The following is a 23,841-nucleotide window of genomic DNA, read 5'->3' on the forward strand; positions in this document are numbered from 1 at the left end:
GTTTTGGGTCAAGGGCATCTGTGGTCTTTTTATCTGGTATCTGTAACAACATTTGTCATGTTTGGAATAGATTGTCCATAAAAGTTAATCCTCAAGGTGGTAAGGACTACTCTAAGATAATGGACTAAGTTTTGTATTGATCTTGTTGCTATCTGTGTTTGTTTTCAAATCCTCCTTTTTAGAGACTATCATGTTTTCCTTTGGGCTCCAAGGGAGTCCTGCAGGTAGGTGAAGGTTGCTCTTCCTAACTGGAAAAGACAATGATGCTTTATTTCCAAGCACATATCTGAGTTGTATGTGTGGATAGAACTAAAACTGAGTCTTTTCTACAGCTAGGATTGATCATATTTGTGTTCTTTGGGAAGCCTAATAAACTCCTTATGTGCTCTGAGGGTTTTGTTTAAGGAAATACTCCCTGGATGTGTGAAAGTAGGTGTTGGATAGTGGCATATACACTCCCCAGTGTATATGTACCTTGAATTCCCAACCCCCATTTGCCCTGAATTGCCTGTAAGCTTTCCCAGGTCAGCCTGATGGGATACTGGATAGAGGTAAAGACCTAATTCTTTGATGGTCTTGCCCACCAAATTTGTACTGTTCCTTGTTTTGCCTTTTGAGATTTGCCTCATATTCTAATCCTGTATATCAGTCTCAGAGCCTCTTGCCCCTTCTGGTGCAGCTCAGGGTCAGCTTCCTTTAGTTAGGAGTAGTAGTACATCCACATTATGGGACAGTTTGCAATTATAAAGCTATCTTTTCCTATGCTTTGCCACGTGCTGTTTGTCTTACCATCATGTCATTTTTACTAGTCATATTTGACAGCAAATACTTGGGCATTATCCCCAGAGAATGTAACTTTATATGTTTCTCAAACTGAACCTGCCATGTCACAAGATATTGAGTGTATTTCAGATACTCATGATTGGTTCTAGAGCTAAATTGATCTTTTCTTACAGCTACTTCATCCGTTCCAGCTCCAAAGACAACAGACCCTCCCTCCGTCCTCCCATCTGTGGGCTCCCTGCCCAGCACCACTTCCTGCACTACGCTTCTGCCCTCTGCATCTCAGCACACTGCCACTTTGCCCTCCATGTCCCAGCCTGGTGACTTGTCCAGCAGCCCCCTTTCTCAGCTTAGCAGGTATGGGGAAAATACGTGCCCAGAATGAGAGGCACACTGGGATGAAGTCCTGGATGAACCCTTGTAGAAAGCAGTTGCAATGAACGAAATCCTTTTGTTGCCCCCAGCATGATGGCCCAGCTTTTTGTGATAAAGCTGCAGTGCGTAGGTTTTGGCTGGGCCTGGTCTCAGAAGCACCAGATGTGTAAACTTGCCTACTTGTAATGCCCCTGCAGTCACAGAGCACTGGGGCCCCTAGGAATGGGGTGGAGCCAGGGGGTCACTGTGCTAACTCTTCTTGGACTCCTCAGGAGTGTTCCCTGAGTCTGGCATCTCCCCCCAGCTCTGGGTTTGAGTCACTGGGATGTGAAGTGAGAATGATGTTTCATTTTTGAGCAGGTCTTTCACTTGCTCATGTTGTGGCTTCAGAGATTGAATTATTAGAACAGAATATAGGAGAGAATGGGTTTTATTTTGCCATCATCCTATATCTTCAGAGTAGAGTATACCTTTTCCCCTCCCTTTAAGTCAGGAAGAAAAGCGTTTGATTTGAATTCTGGATTTGATGAGAAGTCAGGCTCTGGCTCTGGATGGGTGGGTTGAAATAGAAACTTTCTTCTCTTGCACACAGATTGAATGGGGTCTCCATGGCTGGCAGTGTTATAAGTGCCGTCCCGTTTTTTTCTTTTTCTTTTTCTTTTTCTTTTTTTATTTTTATTTATTTATGATAGTCACAGAGAGAGAGAGAGGGGCAATGACATAGGCAGAGGGAGAAGCAGGCTCCATGCACCGGGAGCCCAACGTGGGATTCGATCCTGGGTCTCCAGGATCGCGCCCTGGGCCAAAGGCAGGCGCCAAACCGCTGCGCCACCCAGGGATCCCCCGTTTTTTTCTTTTATCAGTCTAAAGAGCAGATGATTTTAGTTGACTAAAGCTGGCTCTGGAGATTTTCCAGGCCATGATGCCTGTATCCTCATGGAAAATGACCCTTTAGATCATTTCTAAATATCCAAACACCTGGTCTGGGCTCCAAGGTGATGATAAATGATGGGTGTAAAGGGCTCCCCTTGGAGGGTTAGGGTAAACTTCTTTCTAGCCCACTTGGACACATGTGCCTCTCCTGTGGGATGACTCAGTGGAGTGGACATGTGTTGCTCTGTTTTGTCTTCTAGTTCACTCTCCAGCCATCAGAGCAGCCTCTCTTCTGCACATGCAGCGCTCTCCTCCAGCACATCACACACAGTAAGTGTCTACTGCATCCCTTCATTCCCAGCCCTGTTCAGTGAGCTTACAGCTTAGTTCTATGCATGTGGGGTTTTGGTTTGTGGGTTTGGAATGTCTGAGATAATTTCAAATTGCTTGGGTATTATCTCAGTCTGGGTATGTGGTTTGAGCTCTTGATTTTCCCAGGCACCATGGAGGACTTCTTGCTTCCTACCCTGGTACTTCTGTGGAGGAATTCTTCTCCAGAGTTGGTCTGTGATCACCAGGGTTATTAGAGCTGGATTTGTTCCTAAGCATTCACTGAGCTCCCTGTATGTTAGAGGAGACATTGAACCTAGTCTAGGGTTGGTCATGTTTGAGATATTTGTAAGCTTTTTAGAGGAAAGTAGGCTCATTGCTAACTTCAGCTTGTGCTCCACCAAAAGTCAGGTTGAATCCAGAGCAGTGTTCTAGATAACCTTATGTTACTTGGTGAAGTCCATTGTAGGGAGAATGTTTGGAGAGCTTCTGTGAGGGCTTGCTGCCCTTTGCCACATGTACATCTCCCTCTCTGAGACCAAGAACCCTGGCTCTTAGCCTAGTCGGTGTAACTGCATCCCAGTTTGTTGGTAGTCACGGGGACTTTCCTTGTTGTGGTATTAGGTATTCTGTCCACCCTTCCTCTGTGCTATCTCATGCCGTCTTCCCCAGCTCAGAGGCTGACTTTGGGAAGGTTGATAGTGAAGAAGGAAGCCTGGAGTGTGGAGAGGCAAGAATGGAAGTCAAGGGGGTGCCGTTGGCAAGGGTCCTGATATGCCACATAACCTTAAGTGACAGTTATCGAAGTGTAGCTTCTCAGGGTGTGGAGTTGGGAGCACAGTTTCAGTGGTGGGTCTGTGTAGCTTGTGGTGGGTGGAGGAATGAAAGGTGAGGAGATGATGAAGAGCCAGGGTGATAGCGGGGTGCTGAACTCAGGTTGGCGGAACCTGAGCATAAGGGAGGCAGATAGATATACTGAGGACAAACACAAAGTCCTTCTCCTGGGAGATGACAGGAGATGAATCCCCAAGCAGGGAAGGATGTTTGGGGTATAGATCAATAGGAGAGATTGGAAATACGGGAAATTTGTTTTCTTGAAGAAGTCATTTGCTATGGAATGCAAGTGATGGCGAAAAGTCCGCTCTATCAGGATGTGGCTAACACTGTGGTTTTCAAACTCAGGTTTTCCTAGTTAAATCTTGCATATAATTCTTGTCATAAAATATATAGCAGAGCACAGTGTGGACCTCTCTGCCCTTGGAGTAAGTGCTTGGCCCCCTGCGTGTGCCCCCAACCCCTCATTTGGCTGCTGGGAGCTATGGATAGTCCCCATCATGAGCACTAGATAACTGGCCTCCTGTCCCCCTACCACTCGTGCATTGGAGCCAGTGTTCTTATTGCATGGGTTAACTACACTCCGTGTCTCAGCAAGAAACTCCAAATCATACAGCACAAACAGCCACAGTCAGAAATGCCTCCTATACTTTGTTATGTACCGAATTTGCCACATTGCTAATATTTACAATGATTTACAAGATTCAATCATGAAAAAGTATGAAGAGATACGTACTGAAGTATAAAGAAGCACACCGAAATGTTTTTCTTCTTTCTTCTCTCTTCTCTCTTCTTCTTCTTCTCTCTTCTTCTCTCTTCTCTCTTCTTCTTCTCTCTTCTTCTCTCTTCCTTCTTCTTTCTTTTCTTTCTTTTTTTTTTTTTTTTAAAGATTTTGTTTATTCATGAGACACAGAGAGAGGCAGAGATACAGGCAGAGAGAGAAGCAGGCTCCCTGCAGGGAGCCTGACATGGGACTCCATCCCTGGTCTCCAGGATCACGCCCTGGGCCGAAGGCAGGTGCTAAACCACTGAGTCACCCCGGCATTCCTGAAATGTTTTTCTGTATCTCGTTTTCTTGGTTCTATCCCTCTTCCCGCTATTTTCTTGATCTGCCGAAATTTTTTTTTTTAAACCCATAAAATAGGAAGTGCCTGTACAAAGTCCCTTTCCCTCTTGCCTCTTGCCCTTTTCCTTTCATTTATTTTTACTGTAATATATATGAGAGTATTCCCTAGATAGTGTCCTTCAACATTTCCCTCATTTAACAGTGTATCTCTGAGAAGTATTTCTGTGTTGAAACATAGATTGTCTTTTCCTATAGCTCCACTACATCACATTCTTAAATTACTCTTTCACTGGAGGGCCATTTTTTGTCTTGAATACCACAAACAATGTTGCATTCGATAACTTTCTACCTGTGTTGCTTCATGTGTGCAGCAATGTCTTCAGGCACAGTCTTGGAAGTCGAATCCCCAGGCATTTGACATTTTATACAAATTGCCAAATTGCTTTGCACAGTGATTCTAACCTATTTACCTCCTGCTGGCAATGAAGGAAATGTACTGTTTCCTCAACTGCCTCCTGAGATTGTGTTATCAAATATTTTTATGTTTCCGATGTGTTAATTGAAAAATGACCTTATCAGTACAGTGTTTATTTATTTATTTTTTAATTTTTAAAAAAGATTTTCTTTATTCGTAGAGACACACACAGAGAGAGAGGCAGAGACACAGGCAGAGGGAGAAGGAGGCTCTGTGCAGGGAGCCCGGCATGGGACTCGATCCTGGGGCTCTGGGATCATGCCCTGGACTAAAGATGGCGCTAAATCGCTGAGCCACCTGGGCTGCCCAGTACAGTGTTTAATTGAATGGGATTGAACATCTCATTTTTTTTAAACAATATATTAGAAAATCATTAAATTTCTTTTTCAGTGAGTTCTTCATATTGTTTGTTCATTTTTCTGTCAGGTCCTTGGTATCTCTTTCTAGGCACTCCATAATTCAGGAGACTAGTAAGTTGCCCTTTGTGTTGGGAGTTACAGATAATTTTCCCCAGTTTGTCATTTTATTTTTTACTTCTGTATAGTTGGATACATTAATCTTATACTTTGTCATAATTAGGTCTTTCCCACTTGAAGTTTATGAAGGAAATGTCAGTGTTTCTCCTGCTCTTTATGTTGTTGTGGAAGGGTTGGTGCAGCTGTTCTTTTCCGGGCCCTTTCTGAGGAGCTGGCTCCAATGCCCCATTGGAGACACTGTGTGAGCATACAGGCTAGTTATGCCATCCCCTTGTGGCCCTCAGATTTTATAGGTGAGGGACAGGGACAGGAGCCCTATCAGGTCCATTTGGAGTTAGGAAAGGATTGCTGGGTGACTTTGAGTTCCTTTCAGCAAGTCAGGAACTAATTTTCTAGCAAGCTGCTCTTTTGTGGTTTCCCCCTCTCCTCAGACTAGGGAATAGTACCTTTTTGTCCTGTGGGTAAGAGTTGAAAGTTCTTTGACCAGTGACACCCAGGCACAGTGGTCAGAGCTGTTCCTGATTCTGCACAGAGCCAGGCTCTGCTACAAAGGAATGAGGAACGGGTGCTAGGACAGACCAACCTAGCTTCACCTTGCTCCTGGGCTCTCGTCTTCCAATTTCCATCAGTCTAGGCTGAGTCCTGGGGTTTTCCAGGAGACCATGATTTTAGCTATTTTCACCTTGTTGATCGGATTCTGGGTTTCAGGTCCTTAAGGTCAAGGCCCTAGACACATAGGGCAGCTTGTGAGGCTGGGATTTACACAGAGCTGTCTGTGCAGTAGAAGGCAAGGTGCATGGTTGTCCTTCTCCTACTGGGGTTTCCTATTCCTGAGGCTTCTTCTCTAGGAGTTTCCAGACTGGTTTTATTCTGTGCATACTATGGTTTGGAGGCTAGTCTCAGTTTTTACAGTGTCTTTTCTTCCTCTTGGCCTTGTTCTGCCCAACCAGGTGTATCTCTTGCACCCACCCTCAGCCCTTGAAGCCCTTCTGGTACCTCATTCCTATCTGGAGTTGAGCAGCTGGGCAGGGTTCTTGGAACTCTCATAGTTTTGTTGGGTTTCACCCTTCCTTCCTAGGTCAGTCCTGTTGAACAGGTAGAGACACCGGCTGTGCCCTTTTAGATAGGTCCTGGTGGCCTGCACAGTGTCCCCAGGTTCTGGAGCAGCGACCTCTCTTGGCCCCTGTGACTTCCATATCAGAGTAGTTAGGAAGCCCACTAGAAGGTGGATGTCCTAGAGAGCTCTGACCTGGGCTGGGCTGCCTGTGGTGCCGTGATTGACTCTCCTGAGACTTTTTTCTTTTCTTTTTCTTTTTTTTTTTTTAAAACACTTTATTTATTTATTCATGAGAATCAGAGAGAGGCAGAGACACAGGCAGAGGGAGAAGCAGGCTCCATGCAGGGAGCCCGATTTGGGACTCGATCCCAGGACCCCAGGAGCACGCCCTGGGCCGAAGGCGGCGTTCAACCGCTGAGCTACCCAGGGATCCCGTACTGTTTGCTTTTCTCTGAGGTGGGTTGTCACCTCACATTCCAGTGGTCTGTGCTCATGTATGACCTGAGGTTTATGTGGGGTGTCTGTGCCTTTTTTATATTTTATTTTATTTTATTTTATTTTATTTTATTTATTTTATTTTATTTTATTTTATTTTATTTTATTTATTTTATTTTATTTTATTTTATTTTATTTTATTATTTTATTTTATTTTATTTTTTTATTTTTTATTTTTTATTTATTTTATTTTATATATATGTATTTTTTTGTGCCTTATTTTAGATAGCACAGCTTGAGCAATGATTTTTAGGAGTGTGTTGGTCAGTAAAGCTCAATGTTATTTGCTTGACATTCAGCTTACGAGTTGTGTCCTGATGACCTCATCTAGCTGCAGTGAGGGGGGTCCACAGTGAGCAGACCTAGATGCCAGACCAGGTTCTCCTGCATGATTGTTGTTTGCCCTCAGGTCCATGTGTCTTTGCTTTTTTGTTTTGCCAGCATGCCAGTGTGGAGAGTGCCCCTTCCCTCCAGTCCTCTGCCACCTTTTCCACGGCAGCGACCTCTGCCTCGGGTGCCTCGTCCTCCGGGCTCAGCCTGCCGAGCAGCATGAACACAGTTAACAGCCTCTGCCTGGGCGGGACCACTGTGAGTGCCCCCAGCAGCAGTACCAGGGCCACGCCCTTGGTGACCTCAGGTATGTGTTCCCTAGACCTTTCCTACCTATCCCTTGCCCCTAGAAGGTGATGCTTGGCTTCCTAGGGAGGATGCCTGGACGTGGCTGCAGGGCATGCTCGGTAGCTACAAGCACAGGAACATCCTGTTCTCCCTCCAGCCCTGCCTTTGCCTCCTTGTCCTCTTGTTCCACTGACCTCTTGAGTCCTAGTCCTTCTGGCAATGATGTGGGGATGGGTGAAACCAGTCTTTGGGTGGGTCCCCCCTGGGCAGGATTCCTGGTAGCCTTTGTGCTTGTAGCTCTGCTCTCTTTTTCTGTTCTCATTCATCTCTGGAGCTAAGCAGGCCTGGTGACATGGAGGGACCAGGGAACAGCTATCTTGGGCTCCCTCTGGCTGCTTGGTGTGACCCACAGCCCATCAGCCAGCCCTGGGCAGTCTGTAGACCAAGCAAACTGTGGTTTGGTGCAAACTGCTAAAAGCTATCTTTGACACAGCCTGCCCCCCTCTGCTGGTGCTGCCCGGCCTTCATTCTGTTCTGAGGAGGCAGATTGTTTATTACGTTCAGGTTGCTGCAGTGTGACAGTCAGGAGTGGGTGAGGGGTGGGGTTTCTCTCTGGGCATGGAATCCTCTGATATGGAAAGAGTCTGAATGTGGTATCTTAGGCTTCAGGTCTCCCCCACCTCCCGGCACAGCCCTCTGTGTCTCTCAGCTGCTGCCCTCTCCTCTTGGTGGTGGCCCCATATGGGACAGCACTGTGACAGTGAACTCAGTGTCTCCCTTCCCCACAGAAGCTGAGGCATCTGTCTTCCTCTTTGTGATGGTGTCATCATTCGTTTGATTTTTGCTTTTACAGGCAAAGCACCCCCTAATCTGCCCCAGGGAGTACCTCCCCTGCTGCACAACCAGTACCTCGTGGGCCCTGGAGGACTGCTTCCTGCTTATCCGGTGAGTTCATGGTTGTATAGCTCCTGGCTGCTTGGCACTTGTGGCCTTAGGAGCTGACACCTGGCAGGACCTGGTGAGGCGGGTCTTGGGCTGCTACTCCTTCCCTGATACCTCTCCCTCATCTAGACTCCATTTGGGTATCTTCCTGCAGCAGATGGTCTGAGTCCCCTTTCTGAGTGTGTCCTATCTTTCCAGCCTTGTTTAGGCTCTCACGTGGGCCTGGGCTTCCCAGGGGATGGTACATGGCTCCTAATACCCTTTTTGGTCCTCACGCAGATCTATGGTTATGATGAGCTCCAGATGCTGCAGTCACGTCTGCCAATGGTGAGTGGGATGTGGTGGGGGGGCTGGGAGGCTTCAGTCTCTTTCACGGGTCTTTCCTCCCTAGACCCTCATTGCCATTCTGCTGGGAAAGCTACTTGCATTTGAAGGTTGTGCCTCATGCCACTGTAGCTGGGCATATGAGTGTCCTGTGCTTACTGGGGAACTTGGAGACCATTGGGACCTCTAGGGAGCTAGGAGGCAGTACTCCCTACTAAATGTGGGTGCTTTGCTTCTTTCACCTCATCCCCCATTTTGAGAAAGAAAAACCATATGACATAAGACGTGGGGTTACTTTACTGCCTCGAGTTTTTTCAGGTGTCATCTTTGAAGCAGCTTTCAGTGTCTTTGGCCCCTGAGGTGGCCCTCGGTGCTGCTTATGATGACAGCATTGCTCATCTGTCCCCAGCTGAGTGACCCGCTGGAACTGATACTCTTTAAGTGTCCTTGTGTATCTAACCTGCCATCACTGCTTGCAGGAATGCTGGCCCCAGGATGTCCCTGGTTGCTGCAGCCTCACTCTGAAGCCAGGGTTGCTGCCACTTTAATCTGACCCTTGCTCCCAGACTGAGGCGCCTGGCTTCAGGGAACAGGACTATGGCAGGGAGGGTGTGAGGGAGCCATGCTCCCTGCCTGACCAGCCCGTGACCTGCTACACCACCACTCCCTACTTGGTCTGGCATTTCCCAGACTTATAATTTTCAGCAGCTGGGGGCATCTGTCACATGGTTGGAAAGTAGAAAGCTGTTTGGACGCCTCTGCTCTATGTGAACTTTCCTACTGCCTAAGGAAGAGGTTTTCCCTCCGTGAAGTGTCCTTCCTCAGCCTCTTTCCCATTGGATGCCCCCTGCTCTGCTTGTCCACAACGACGTGCAAGTTTTGCCTCCACCTCCTAGGCAGCTGGTGGAAGCTCTTGTCTCTCAGGAGAATGCTTCTCTGGCTGCTGAAGTATTCCGAGGCAGAGGTGGGTGGCTAGGCTGCTCTTCCCCTGGTTGCAAACTAAGCAGCCCATCACGCTGCTGCTGTCCGAGTGCTTGCTGCCCGTGTCCCAGAAGACCCAGAAAGGATGTTGAAGACATGATTACAGTTTTCTAGGGTCTTTAACAGAACTTAGGGTCTCTGGGGGAATGCCTGAGCCTTAGGGCCTTGGAGAGGAACTGGAAATGGCCCTCACCACCCCCACCCCCACCCCGATTTTCATGAGGAAACCTCTTATCCCCACCTGACCTAGGAGCCTCAGGCATCAGAGATAAGAGTGTATGAGGGAGTCCTGGTGGGGCCCCCCAGGAGGGGCTCAGTGGGATCCCACCCTTGAGAATCATCCTGCCTTATAATCTTTATATCATTTAATGCTTTAGAAGAAATCACTTCTGATCCTACTTTTTAAGATATACTGTGTTCGTTTTTACCTTTGTTGTTTTATTAGGGTCTGGTACTTCTGTGCCTCCATCTTGCCTCTTTTTGTTTTTTCTGTGAATGGGCGCCCCCTCCTGGGCTTGCTCTAGGTCTGTCCCCTGTTTTGTTCTTGCTAGCTGTGACATCCTGGTCCTAGCTTCTCCTGGGGTTCAGGGTTGAGGAAGCTAATGGGTTATCCTGGAGGCTAAGTGCGGATGAGGCTTCAGGAGGGTGGAGGTGCCATTCCTAGCCAGGATGGTTCCTGTCTGGTTGTGTGACCAGGCACTGTTGCCCACGAAGAAGGCAGGAAGGCTTTACGTGAGGCTCAGAGGTTAGGGGGCCATATGTCTACCACTGGTAAAGGCCGGCCTGGATGGTAAGGTCTAGGTCAGGCTTCCCCTTCTCCACAGAACTCCACTGTTTTGTGTTCTTGGTGTCCACTGTTGCCCTGGCTCCTGTATGGTTGGTGTTGCCATGTCAGTGTGGGTGATGAGGGGCCAATTCGGGACCTTACCTGGGATCCTCTCGCAGCTGTGCCTACATGGCACTGCTGCTCTGATGTCTCTTAAACCCTCACGTACCTCTTCTCTTGCTGGTTCCTTTTCAGGGTGCTACAATCCAGTCAATTTTCCTAGCTGTCTTTTAGAATCTGTCACATAGGAAAAGCCAGTAGATTTGGCCTATGGCATCACTGGCATTCATCTGTGCTGTAAATTACACGTGAGATTGGGCTTCCATGGCTCTGCCTGGCGAAGGCTAACAGACTTGTCAGTGTGTATGCCCACCATGTGTCTGCCACATTCACAGTTCCAATAGGCACCATTTACTTTGAGTTTGAATGCCACACTCTGGATGTATACATGGTTCCCTGCAGTCTAGCCTGTCTGGGGAGCCTGACATCACGGCATTGCCTGTAGTGCCTGGGCTGCCTACTGGGCCTGCTCGCCTGGAACTGGGGTGAGGCCATTCTGCTGATTGAGCCTCCCTGGTCTCTCCTAGGATTACTATGGAATTCCTTTTGCCACGCCCACAGCCCTTGCCAGCCGAGATGGGAGCCTAGCTAATAACCCGTATTCAGGTTAGTCTGTACAGGGGGTGAGGAGTGGGGTGAGGGAGTGGGGCATGGGACTGTCTGTAGCTAAAGCCAGGAATTTGGAAACAGAAGCGAAAGGGCTGAGAGGTCTGCTATCTTCCTTTTTGTTGAGCTGACAGCCAGACCTGTTCCTATTTGCAGGAGCCAGTCTGGCTTTTTTCCTGGTTGGATAAGGAAGTGGGTTGGGGGCAGTGATTCAGGTCAGTATTCCTCTTCTCCTAGGTGATGTTACAAAGTTTGGCCGAGGTGACTCTGCATCCCCTGCGCCCCCCACCACACTGGCTCAGCCGCAGCAAAGTCAATCCCAGGCCCACCACACAGCCCAGCAGCCCTTTCTGAATCCTGCGCTGCCACCGGGCTACAGCTACACTGGCCTCCCCTACTACACAGGCGTGCCTAGTGCCTTCCAGTATGGGCCCACGATGTTTGTGAGTATTTGTTAAGGGGATATTATTCCAGTTTGGGGGAGCAACAGGGAGGGGAGGGATGCGACCCCACCCAGTCTCACCTGGCCTTTAGAAATGTTTTAGTCTGGGGCCAGAGCTACTTTCCCATCTATTTTTACAGATAACATGTTGCACCATTGAACACAGGTCTTTGTAGGTTGTGCTGCTTGCTCTCTGGGGTTAAGCTGGGGATGCCTGACCTGCCTCTAATGTTTGCCCCTAATGCCTCTCCTGTTTGCCCCCTCAGGTCCCTCCTGCCTCAGCCAAGCAGCATGGTGTGAACCTTAGCACCCCCACCACTCCTTTCCAACAGGCCAGTGGTTATGGCCAGCATAGCTACAGCACAGGTGAGGGGTACTCCCAGCACGGAGAGACGTGGATAGGACAGGCTTGCCTAGCTCACACATGCCTCTTGTACCCTGCCATGCTAGGTTATGATGACCTGACCCAGGGGACAGCAGCGGGAGACTACACCAAGGGTGGCTATGGTGGATCATCACAGGCACAAAACAAGTCTGCAGGTTCTGGGCCTGGCAAAGGTAGCGTCTACCCCTCCTTTCCAGGATTGAGGCCCAGAGTAGTTGTCTTCTACTGATTCTTTCTCAGGCAAGGCTACCCCAGAGTGCCCCAGGAGGTGGGGGAGGCTGGAACTGGGCCCAGTGGCCGTGGGAACAACTACTTTCCCTCCTAGGAGTGTCCGTGTCTTCAAGCACCACCGGCCTACCTGACATGACTGGTTCTGTCTACAACAAGACTCAGGTGAGGGAGGATTCGGGTGGATGGGTAGGTTGGTGGGAGGTGCAGCCCAAACTGGCCCTGACGGTTATCTCTTTACCCTCCAGACTTTTGACAAGCAGGGATTTCATGCAGGGACTCCTCCACCATTCAGCCTGCCCTCGGCCTTGGGCTCCACCGGGCCCCTGGCCGCTGGAGCAGCCCCCGGCTATGCGCCCCCACCGTTCTTGCACATCCTCCCCGCCCACCAGCAGCCTCACTCACAGCTGCTACACCACCACCTTCCACAGGATGCCCAGGTGAGCCCAGTGATGGAGGCAGCCACCCTGCCCTGGACTGGGAGTCCCGCTCCAGCCCTTACAGCCCTCTCTCCTCCTCCTCCTCCTCAGAGTGGCTCGGGTCAGCGCAGCCAGCCCAGCTCCCTGCAGCCCAAGTCGCAAGCCTCCAAGCCCGCCTACGGCAATTCTCCCTACTGGACAAACTAAACCTTTGAAGAGAGGGGTGGGCTCGGGCGGGGCTTACCCCGGGCAGGAGAGAACACACGGAGCCCATTTCTGGGAGCCCAGCGCCCTTTCCTAGAATTCCTGAGACGTGTAACTGTGTCAGCCGAGCCTCTGTGGGGAGCCTGCCTCCCAGACTCGCTATTGTATGTAATGTATTTATGTATGTATTTGTAAATGTGATAGAAGTCTTGGGGGTGTGGGAGTACAGCTGCTACTCTTAGCCAGGTCTGCCGTCCCGACTCAAGCCCCTTCTCGCTGTAGCAAATAAGCCCTTTCCCACTTCTGCCTTCAGGCCTTCTGTAGAGCCTCCTAGCTGGGCAGCTGGAAGCACTGTCTGGAAGGGCTGGTTTAAGGCAGTTTGGGTACTGGGGTCAGGTACCAATGAAGAATCACGACTTATCTTGCTCCCTTGTAAGCCATTATTTGAGTTTCCTTCCCTGTGTAATTACTTTAAGCCCTCTCTTCTTGAGAAACTGGTCCTCTTGTCGTTTGTCATGTTCCTCTCCTACCAAATCTTGATCTGGGAATAGCAGATACTTTCCTGCCCAACATGAAAGTGGCACCTGTTTGTCTTCATATAGAGCAGAGGCTTCTGCTTCTGGTCTTGTCCCCAAGAGACCTGCCTTCCTCTGGCTGACCGTTTTTAAAACAGTCTGAAGTTGTGCTCAGAGATGTTCAGTCAGTCTGCTCCCTTAAAAAAAAATCAAAGATATGCCTTCACCTCAGTGAGAGCACGTCTCTAAGCAAAGGCTCTATTCCAGTTGTCCTGAACCAGGTGGGCGACTGTTTCAGGGGTTTTCTCTTTTGCCCAATCTCCACCTAATAAAGTTCTGAGAGCATGCACGGTCTCTGTGTGGTTTGACTAAAGGGTAGCTCAGGGCAGAGGCTGCCTTCATTATTGTTCAGGCACTCCGGCCTTCCACATGGCCAGTCTTCTGACAATAGGTCATGAGGGCTTAAATTGGTATTCCTGCTCTTGCTTTGGCCCCGGTGGGCATCCAGGGTGTGGAATGGTAAATAAGGCTGAGAAGGCTGCTAACCCTCCTGACAGGCCACAGTGTTAACTTCGATAGTCTCTTATAGGGCCTAGACAACAGCAATACCAGGACAGGGACATTTCTTTTCTGAAATACGTTTCTCGTGGCCTGAGAGATGAAGTTTGTATAGCACAGCTTTTTTAGCCTTTGTTCTTCGTCAGCCAAACAGAATCTTGTTAGTCTAGGGATGGGGTGGAAGAGAAGACTGTGAGTCAGGGTGCTGTGAAGTAGGTAAGTGGGTCCTGGACTAAATATCATGCTCTAGAAAAGTCCTAAGTAACCATTCGCCTGGGGCCAGGATTCTAGTGCAGCTCCTTCCTCCTGCCCGGGAGGAACCGGAGGAACCGGGGCCATCAACTAGCCCTATTGTCTGACAAAAGGCAGATCACCCCAGTTGTCTCCAGTGCAACTTGTGTTCCAACTTAGAGGTGTTGCCCGAGGCATCACAGCCTCTCTGTCACTCCTACATAACCCGTTCAGTCTAGACTACATAAGCCAACTGGCGTGGTGCATGGAATATTGGTCAAGTTGGTGTGCCAGAACCAGCCCGGGGCCAGTGCTCATCTTTTCTGCTTTTGGCCTCTCACATCAGTGGTCATTTTATCAGATGGGGCACATGCTACCGGGGACCCACAGCTTCAGATCCCAGCCAGAAAAAAACATGGTTACAAATGAAACAAAATAGGACTTTTATAATCTCTTTTCTGATCCCTGCTTATTAAAAGCAGTAGGAAGTTCAGAAGACAAGTGACGATGAAAACAAAGTGCTTGCCTAAGGAGGGCACTAGATCACCTGCATCCCTTCACTGTCCTACTTGTTGTACTGGTAGATTGTGCCCTACTTAAGAATTATGGTTAACAAATAGCTGGATCTTTAATAACCTTTCCTAAAAGCCAGTAAGGACCAGGAATGTGTGTTCCATGAGGAGCTGATTTGAGCAGAATATCCTAAAAGGTCAGTGAGATTCGGTTTTGGTTTTTAATTTTTCAGTGGAGTCATGGGGAAAATCTGCAAGGGAACAGTGGAAGTACTGAGACCACCTTTTTAGCTTTAACACAAAGAAAGAAGAGGGTCATCCCATGGGGAAGTAGCAATACAGGTATATTTTATTTCACATTTTATTAGTAGACAGATGGGCAGAAAAAGACAAAATAAACCACTAAAGGGGAAGTTCAACACAAAAATGCATCAGATAATCTTTTCTCATAAGTTAAACTGAAGAAAAAATATCTACAATTTCAGCTAAGAAAACTATTAAAGTCAGGTGTGTCCTGCTGGTTTCAGAATAGTTGAAAATTGCATCTGAATCTTTTTGTAAATGTAAACCATTTTTATCAATGGGAGGGGAGGGGAGTTAATTTCCAGTGGAGAACTACACACTTTCCCCTACAATCTCTTACTGTATGTGTCCCAAACATAGGAAACCAGCAAATAAAGAAGCTAGTAATTTCCAGGGAAGAGGTATGAAGGGACTACAAAAAGTCTGGCTAATAGAAAAGAACTCCGGAATGATATGAAATAGGGTGGGAAGACTTTGAGAAGCAACAACGGAATCATGATATTACTTTCTCCACCCAGCCTCAAAACACACAGACCTGAAGAGCATCGAGAGGCCTCCACTAGAATCAAAAGGAATCTAAAAAATACAGGATTCTGAATTTGTGAACACCAAATAATCAGCACAACTGTACTTACAAGGTTCTGGTCTGAGCCTGAGACCTCCCAAGAAGAAAAAAAAATTACATGCTCAAGTTTTCTTTTGCCACAGGATATGTTCTCAGGACAGAGCTCTGGAACCAGCATCTGGGTTTTACAGGTCAGAGTTACCAGAATGTCCACCTGCTAGCCAATCAACACATGCCAGTCTTTTCTGGAACTGATTGTACTCTTATCAGAGGCAAACCCTGCCCTCAACAGTAACACCCCAAAGGGCTGAGAGGTATGACCTCCACCTGGCTCTCTGGCTCCCTGAGTCAACGTGCGACAGAGGCCAACAGGGCCTAACGGGACAGGGCTGAGCAATGCAGCACCTTCTGCAATGCTAAGGTGCCTGGCCTGCTCTGGCAGAGAAATGCTTTCATGGTAAGGGAAAAAAATAAAAGCCTCAATTTTAGGGCTCCAAGAGAAGACCAAGCTACTGGCTGTAAATGTGTGTGGGGATAATGGGGTAATCAGAGCATTGTGAGACACTTTGGGCTCCAGTAGATAGGAAGGTTATCTGGAAGCATTACTTAAGCGTGGGGTGTAAAAAGCTAGTTCCAACAACCTTCTATTGGAATTTGTGGCCAGTGTTTGTCACAAAGAGCTGCCCTGTTCTCGGAATCTGACTGGAATCGCTAGATTCAGGGGTGTAAGTAGTCCTAGCCCCATGGGGATTGGACAGATTCTGGGAACCAGGCTCAACACTATCCCATACGATCCTTTGCATGTTCCCACTTAATAACAAATCAAACTTTTGAGGCCAGAGAGAGAGGTCTGCTGGGTATTAGTCAGCAAATGTTTGGAGTCTGAAGAGCGAATGAAAACCCTGAGATCAGAAAGGAAGGAGGAGCTAAGGAAGTAAGCATTACCTACTCTGTTCTAGGATCCATCCTACCCCTGTCCTTCATCAACCCTTTGGTTCTTTCTGAGCTATTATCTGGAGATAAGTTGACACCAGTACACAGGGGTCTGGAGGAGGACTGTAACCAGTCTCTGCTCCTATTTTCCTTCCGAAGTTTGTAATTTTACATTATAATGATTTTCCCCACTGAAAGAACACTGCACTCCTAAGAACTGGCCCACTCCCAAGAGAAAGAAAAATCACTGCCAAGTTCTGAAGTCCCTGGTTGGTGAAGGCTGATGGATCTCAATATTGATTGAAGTAACACGTGTTTGAAACGGGGGAAGTCAAAGCTGCAGCCACTGCACAGTTGGAAGATCTAGCCGTTGCCCAGACACTGCCTGCAGCCAATTCCCTCGGCCCTGCCAGAAAAGTCAAAGCAGCCCGGGACAAGCTCCATGCACAACTTTTGCTTGCCCTCCACAGCCAGAGTACATTGAAAGGAGAGAAAAAGTCCAGGTCACATCCAACGAGGAAAAGTGGGAACTGGTCACTCATGTCTCCTATCCACAGCTATCACTATCAGCATAAGCAGCTCAATGAAAACCAAAATCTTAACACATGCACCTAGGAATAATACTGAGTAATTAAAACTGGCTACTTACACTCTCACCATGAGGATTTTTAAAAAATCTTTGAGGGAAAGGCCATGTTCACATAAAACAGATGTTTGTTCACCCAACAGTGGTCACCAGCACTTTTGACTTTTTTCCCCAGCAGCATCAACCAAAATTGGCATAGTGATTTTAAACTCCTTGTTCCCATCACTAAGACTCCACACACACACACACTAATCTCCACTTTCTCCCCACTCCCTCGGGGCGGGGAGGGTAACAACTCTGTCTTTTAAAATAAATAGCAATCAAGTGCTCAGTTCTATGTAAAGTATGAATATTTATTTCAGGCTTTAGATCCCAATCGATTTCAAAAAACAAAATCTGATCTTTTCTCCTCAGAGTAGCTGAGGCCCCCTGTGTTAGGATGATTTCCCGGAGGCTGAAGGGGCTCTGTGCCCTTAGGGAACACATTTTATCAGGCTTATAGCACAAAGTCCCTGACGCCCACTGTATCCCAGCCTTAAGAAGGGAAAGGAAACAAAATTCACCACCATGGGGCTGATCGAATGCACACACACTAATGTAAATGAGCAGCTAAACCTTGGCAAATTTTTTTAAAAACGTTTGTTTTGTGGGGTTTTTATATTTTTTTTTCCATTTTCTTTTGCTACTCAGCATATGCAGCATTTGTGAACTTCCAACGGGTTCCCAGCTTTAAACACATTAAACGTCTCGATGAAAGACTATTTAATTCTTCAAGAATCTAAAAACAGACCAAACGTGTTTTGCTGTGAACACTCTGTAGAGACGAAGTGAGGCAAGAGTTTGGGTTTAAAGAAGGAAAAAAAAAATCAATACAGTGATGGAAGGGTAAAGAATGCAAGAATTCAGACATTCTGTAGAGGATTACTTTCTCTCCATTAAGAGGTCCATAAAAAGGAGCAAACTGAGATCCATAAGGGGAGTCAGCAGGAGCCATGTTTGTTTTTCCCACCCCCGGTGATAGGTTTTTGCTGAGGGGCCACTGCTAGGTCCCCACTTGCTCCCCTCCCTTTGGCCTGAGACGGCAGGGCAGTACGGGGCACTGAAGGAGCACGTCACGACTCCTCATTCCCAGAATCATCATCATCATAGCAGTCGGCATCTTCCTCCTCCTCATCTTCATCATCGATGTCATCGTCGTACAAGTCGTCATAAAGCAAATCTGAGCTGTTGTCATTGGAAGGCACTTTAGTTTTGATGCAGTATTCCGCCAGGGTCGTGGGGACCTTCACTCCATCCTTTTCTGCTTCGGCTTTAGTGGCTGAAACCTGTTTCCTGAAGGGAGATAGTTTATGTAAGTCTCTGTGTTGAAGGTGGATTTACAACTGGCTTTTCTTAATAATCAAGATTACTTATTTAAAAAAATTACGACTCAGAAAAAAAAAAAAATTACGACTCAGGTTTCTGAATTTCAGTGCCTATCCTAAAGCATGGGACAGTTACTACATCACAAGTTCTCAGCCCATCAGGTACCATTTTGAAGAAGACTTAATGACCTTTCGAAGAGTATTTAAAGGCAGTGGATCTTGGATATTGGTTAGCCAAAAATGACCTCAGAGATTTTTTTTCCCCCTGCTTGGTCTCATACCAAACTCAATACAGTCCAGCAACTCTTAATTCAATAATCCTGCCATTTGCACTTAAAGCAGATTCTAAATAGCCTCTCTTAGGTTCCAGTGTCGCTTGACACACCTTCCTGCCTTCATTCCCATAACCCCAAATGTAGCCATCCTGATTTTTTTTTTTTTTCTTTTGAAGTACTCTGAACAAGTTATTTTTCTGTGTGGATCAGTTGTTCTGATTTTACACATGGTTGGCTGCTTATATTACTCAGATCTTAACTTAGAAGTAGCCTGTTCTGACAACCCAAGTTAAAGCAGCCACCTAGTCACTCTTTCACATTATGCTACTTAACCACTATTAGTAATTCTTATGATCTTCCCCATTTGTTAATCTTTCTGTCAGTTTCCTTCCCCTACCCATCCCCCTCACTCCCCAGTGTGACTTTGTCTTTCTTACTGCTATTTCCCTAATGCCTGTAATACAGCTTGGCACATACAGCTCTGCAAAAAAATAAAATTTTAAAAATACTGACTGGATGGATGGAAGGGTAAAGTTTCCTTCAAGAAGTATGAAAATCTAAGCCATCAAGGGACTGAGGAAACTGATCTTAAAATAACAAATCACCACCCTCTTACCTTCCTTCTGCTGCCTTTATTTAGACGGTTCTCCATTGATCTTGCTGTCTGTCTTACTTTGCCAAGCCTGACATCCTGCTGTTGCTGATGCATCCTGGCTTGAATCTGTTCCTGGGCCTGTGGTTTTCACCACCATTCATTCCCCTTCACGCTGACAGCTCTCAAACCATCAGGCTCCAGCCCCTATCTTCTGAGCTCTACATGGTTGAGAAAACCTTTGGGATGTCTCCACCCTCGTGTTCCATAGGGACCCTAACTCAGCAAGTAGGCAGTTACTGTTTTTGACCTCTATGGTGGCTTCTCCCATTTTTCTTTTAAGAGTATTACTTCCTAAAATCATAAACCTCACTCCCTATTTTCAAGTGTTTTTTCACTGCCACTGCCTCGGTGTAGTCTTCATTTCAGCTTCTCCCTATCTCAGCCTCCTCTAGTCAACTAGATTCTTTCAGAACTCTAATTTTCCCTTAATTTCTACCCCATTGGGCAGCCCAGGTGGCTCAGCGGTTTGGCGCCGCCTTCAGCCAAGGGCCTGATCCTGGAGACCTGGGATCAAGTCCCATGTCAGGCTCCCTGCGTGGAGCCTGCTTCTCCCTCTGCCTGTGTCTCTGCCTCTCTCTCTCTCCTCTCCGTGTATTCTCATGAATAAATAAATAAAATCTTAAAAAAAAATTTTTTTTTTACTCCATCACTTCTAAGATTAAGGACCAAAGCCTTATCATGACTTCAATGTCTTTTAAGGTCTGATGCCTCTCAAAAAAAAAAAAAAAAAAAGACAGATCTGATGCCTGAGTTTCCCATTACTTCCAAAATGAGAATTTACATTCAAGCAACGTAAAGCTGCTTACAGTTCTCTCATCATGCCATGCTGTTATCTACCTGTGTTTTAGTAAGCCTGTTTTTCCCTGAAGGGGCTTTTTCCTTCCTCTTTATTACTTAAAAGTATTGGTTATGAGGTATTACTTCTCCTAGAAACTCCACAACACTATATTTTCCTTCCACTGTAGCTTGGTTTATGCTTAAAAGTATATATTTGCACTCATTACATGGTCATTTATTTATTTACAAATTTTTGCTAACTAAAGTGTGAACTGCTCAAGGAGAAAGACTGCCTTCATGACCTAAAAGGATACCTGACTTCATGAAGCTAGTACATAATAAATGTGGAAAGAATTAAAGAATGAGATAAACCCTTAAATTAAGAAATAGAATACAAATGCCTAGGGATATTAATTCTTGACTTACTAAATCTTACCTTTCTTTGAACACCAAGCTCAGGCTTTAATCCGGACTACTTTATGAAGCATTCCTATCTTTTAATCTTCAACCTACTCCAGCTCCTCGAAATCTCTAGATCCTTACTAATTATACTATTAATCTTCGATCTTTCAAATATACCAGTCACCTACGTGGCTGGTAAAAACAAAATATAGGTGCCCAGATTTTAGCCTTGTAATCTCACTAAATGATATGATTATAGAAGAGGGGCCTAAAGATGATTCTATCTAGTGGGAAGAAAACGCTGAGAACTGCTCATCTATATATTACTTAACTAAATTTCTATGCAGTTTTCCTTCCATCATATGGCATCATGCTGACTAGAGTTATAAAGAGGGACTCTATTTGTATAAATTGAGGTGCTTACTAAACTATGCAGAGAATGTGATAGAACTATCCTTGGGGCTTTATTTTAAGGGTACAAAAATGTAACAGTACTAAGGAGAAATGAATTTATTGCAATGCAGTATCGATTCTTGGCTATTGTTAAGAAAACCTTATGTTCTACTCAGGATATGATCAAGGGATGAATGGTCGAGCCCCAATCCCCTTCTACGTTTTTCCTCCTTTTAGACAGATGATAAAACTCTAAAGACCCCAAAAATTAACTGATAAAAGGTCCTATGAGGGGTGACAGAGCTGGGGTAGATTCCAAGTCTCCCAATGAGAGTCAGCTTCTATGGCTCTTTAAACTATAAATACTAGTGTTGCTAATAATGACACCCAGAAGATACTTGTTGCTATGGTCAAAAGGGCGAATCTACTATAGGGCTTCATTAAATTTTTTGAAAACAAAAATATCTAGAATGTCTGGAATACTTTGAGTGTTTGCTATGCTTAATGAGCATACTGAAACTCCTGAACAGTGTCCCTAAAAGATTCAGAGGCAGTCTGTAAACTTCACCGGTTCAGAACCTGGAAGTTCTGGTTCCCAGGAATCACATCTGTTGCAGCATTATCTTCCAGTGTGTGCCATCTCCAAAGCCAAACTCATTAGGCTCAGGCAGAAATCTCCCAAATAATAAATCTATTTGAGAGAAATGGAGTGGATATTTAAATCTGACTTAAACCCTTGGTTCTAGGATAATACTTTTAGTTCTGTATGAGGACTTGAAGTAGTCAAATGGAAGGTAAGACAAAGCACCTTACCTAATGATTTCAGCATATTCTTTGTCTTTTCCTTTACTGTCCCTCCATTTCCTGAACATAACCGAAGCATCCACATTAGCTGGGGAGAAGGTGTTGGGCTCATTGAGCAATGAGATTACACTTAACAGGATAGTCCTAGAAATGGGGTGGAGGGAAAGAAAGGGTCAGCTACAAATATTCATATTTACAAGATCCAAAAATACTGTGCTTTTAAATTTAATATAATATTTAAAACCTCAGGGGAATAGAAATAGAATATAAAATTTTGTTTTCAATACTCAGCTGGCTAGGCTAGAAAAAAGCTGCTAACTAGGAGACAAAGAAAATCTGTGAGCCTCACATAAAGGTCATGTTGCAGGGCACAGAATAAACTCTGTAGAAGGCAGGGTTTCAAATGGCTACCTGTTCCAATCTGCAGAAAGTGGAAGCCTGAAAGCTTTTCAAATAATAAATTTTGAAGACTACAAATTAAGTACAACAGGAAAAAGCAAAAGCAAAATTAAAAAAAAAAAGCTTCAAGGCCATCCTTTTTGGGGAGAAGGTAAAAATGATCCTGCTCCACACATCTACTTCATTATTAACATGGCTGCTTAACAGGATCTGAAAAATGATGTTACATATAAGTGTATTTCTTTTCCATACTTCTAAGGGAAGGAAGACACTTAAGCAGGAGAATGGAAGAAAATAATAACCCAAACATGGAAGAACTAGTTTCTGAATAATGGAAATATTTATTCAAAAATATTTACTAAGTACTTAACGTGTGCCAGAGACACCAACAGTGAGCAAGTTAGATGCCATCCCTTACCCCCAAGGTTTGTAAATATTGTGAGAGATATAAACCGGCAATTTTCATCCATTGATAAAAAACAGACATTTTTGTTAGAAAAATAATCAGAACAGGTTCCAAAAAGGTTTAAAATTATTACCAAGCTTCTTTTCCCTAATAGCTCAGTGCATGTTAAGGCAAAAATGGGGAGAAATATTAAATTTCTCTACCTTTTCTCATTGGTGTGAGGTTATATATTGTGTTGTTGCAAAATAGCCTTTGCTCTTCCCCCAAGCAAAAAATAGAGGGAGCCAGGCAATTAGATGTTTGATTTGATGAAACCTTTTCCTAAAAAGGGTAAAGAGTTTCTGTTATGTGATTATATTATATAAGGTACTTTCATACAAAGGCACTTTCAGACAACTTTCCCGTCTAGTTAAAATCCATTTGTCACAAACACTCACACCCCTTCAATTAGCTTAAGAATAACTCCTTGTTGCTCCCCACCAAGATCTTCCTGGATTTCTTCAGTAATTACATTATAAAATAAAGATTCAAAGAAACTGATCACTGCCAACGATGGGAAATGGACTGACATAACATCCTAGAAGCAAAAAAAATTTGTGCAGAAAACTCCAAAGGGCTGCCTCAGAAGAAAACATCTACAAAACCTGTTAGAAAGATAAGCAAGATAGGACAAAGTGTGGTATAAAGAGGAGAAAAGGAAAAGTTTTAATGGTCTAGATCACATTGCATACAACTTTCTGTGATATAAATGTATAATCTGTATTATCCAGTATGATAACCACCAGCCACAAGTAGCAAATAGGCACTCATAAAGGCAGCTCCTACAACTGAAGAACTGTATTTTTCACATTTAATTTTAGTTAATTGAAACAGCTACACATAGGGGCACCTGGTTGGCTCAGTTAAACACCTGGCTCAGTTAAACACCTGCCTTTAGCTCAAGTCATATGATCTCAGGGTCTTGGGATTGAGCCCCACTTTAGGCTCCCTGCTCAGCAGGGAGTATGCTTCTCCCTCTCCCTCTGCCTGCTCCTCCCCCCTGCTTGTACTCTCTCTGTCAAATAAGTAAATAAAATCTTAAATTAACAAATAGCTACATGTAGTTAGTGGCTACCACACTGGACAACTATTAAAATACTGTATTAGGAAATACAATTTTGAAAATGGTGAGTACTCATTGCTAACAAAATAAGAACTCACTTTTCCTTTTTACAAATTTATATTCAATTAGCCAACATATAGTACATCATTATTTTCAGATGTAAAGTTCAACAATTCATCAGCTGCATATAATACCAAGTGCTCATCCGTAACTCATTCACTTCTAATACCATATACTTCTACACAGAAATCCAAGATGCTTT

At 45.5% G+C, this 23,841-nt stretch overlaps 2 protein-coding genes and 1 non-coding gene across 5 annotated transcripts in view; 2 read left to right on the plus strand and 1 right to left on the minus strand.

The window, feature by feature from the left end:
- The window catches only part of UBAP2 (ubiquitin associated protein 2), a 122,092-nt gene extending 108,431 nt beyond the window's left edge, over positions 1-13,661 (plus strand). For 2 of the 3 annotated variants that reach the window (XM_041760935.1, XM_041760934.1), the window contains exons 17-28: positions 957-1,140; positions 2,292-2,361; positions 7,206-7,401; positions 8,236-8,327; positions 8,604-8,651; positions 11,043-11,121; positions 11,359-11,564; positions 11,830-11,929; positions 12,014-12,121; positions 12,274-12,341; positions 12,425-12,616; positions 12,707-13,661. In XM_041760935.1, the coding sequence (XP_041616869.1) occupies positions 957-1,140; positions 2,292-2,361; positions 7,206-7,401; positions 8,236-8,327; positions 8,604-8,651; positions 11,043-11,121; positions 11,359-11,564; positions 11,830-11,929; positions 12,014-12,121; positions 12,274-12,341; positions 12,425-12,616; positions 12,707-12,802 (1,439 nt within the window). In that variant the 3' untranslated portion in view covers positions 12,803-13,661. The remainder of the gene's footprint in view (positions 1-956; positions 1,141-2,291; positions 2,362-7,205; positions 7,402-8,235; positions 8,328-8,603; positions 8,652-11,042; positions 11,122-11,358; positions 11,565-11,829; positions 11,930-12,013; positions 12,122-12,273; positions 12,342-12,424; positions 12,617-12,706) is intronic. The other variant, XM_041760936.1, reaches the window with a different exon arrangement.
- Positions 249-330, plus strand: LOC121496389. Its single transcript, XR_005989210.1, has one exon. It is a non-coding gene; the product is annotated as a small nucleolar RNA SNORD121A (small nucleolar RNA).
- A 3,673-nt stretch (positions 13,662-17,334) lies between the features above and the next one.
- The window catches only part of UBE2R2 (ubiquitin conjugating enzyme E2 R2), a 125,310-nt gene continuing 118,803 nt past the window's right edge, over positions 17,335-23,841 (minus strand). Inside the window, exons 4-5 of the mRNA XM_041760938.1 lie at positions 21,682-21,816; positions 17,335-18,334 (exon numbers count right to left, since the gene is read on the minus strand). Of these exons, the coding sequence (XP_041616872.1) occupies positions 18,115-18,334; positions 21,682-21,816 (355 nt within the window). The 3' untranslated portion in view covers positions 17,335-18,114. The remainder of the gene's footprint in view (positions 18,335-21,681; positions 21,817-23,841) is intronic.

The sequence above is a fragment of the Vulpes lagopus genome, chromosome 7 (assembly GCF_018345385.1).
Source record: "Vulpes lagopus strain Blue_001 chromosome 7, ASM1834538v1, whole genome shotgun sequence".
NCBI classification, from domain to species: Eukaryota; Metazoa; Chordata; class Mammalia; order Carnivora; family Canidae; genus Vulpes; species Vulpes lagopus.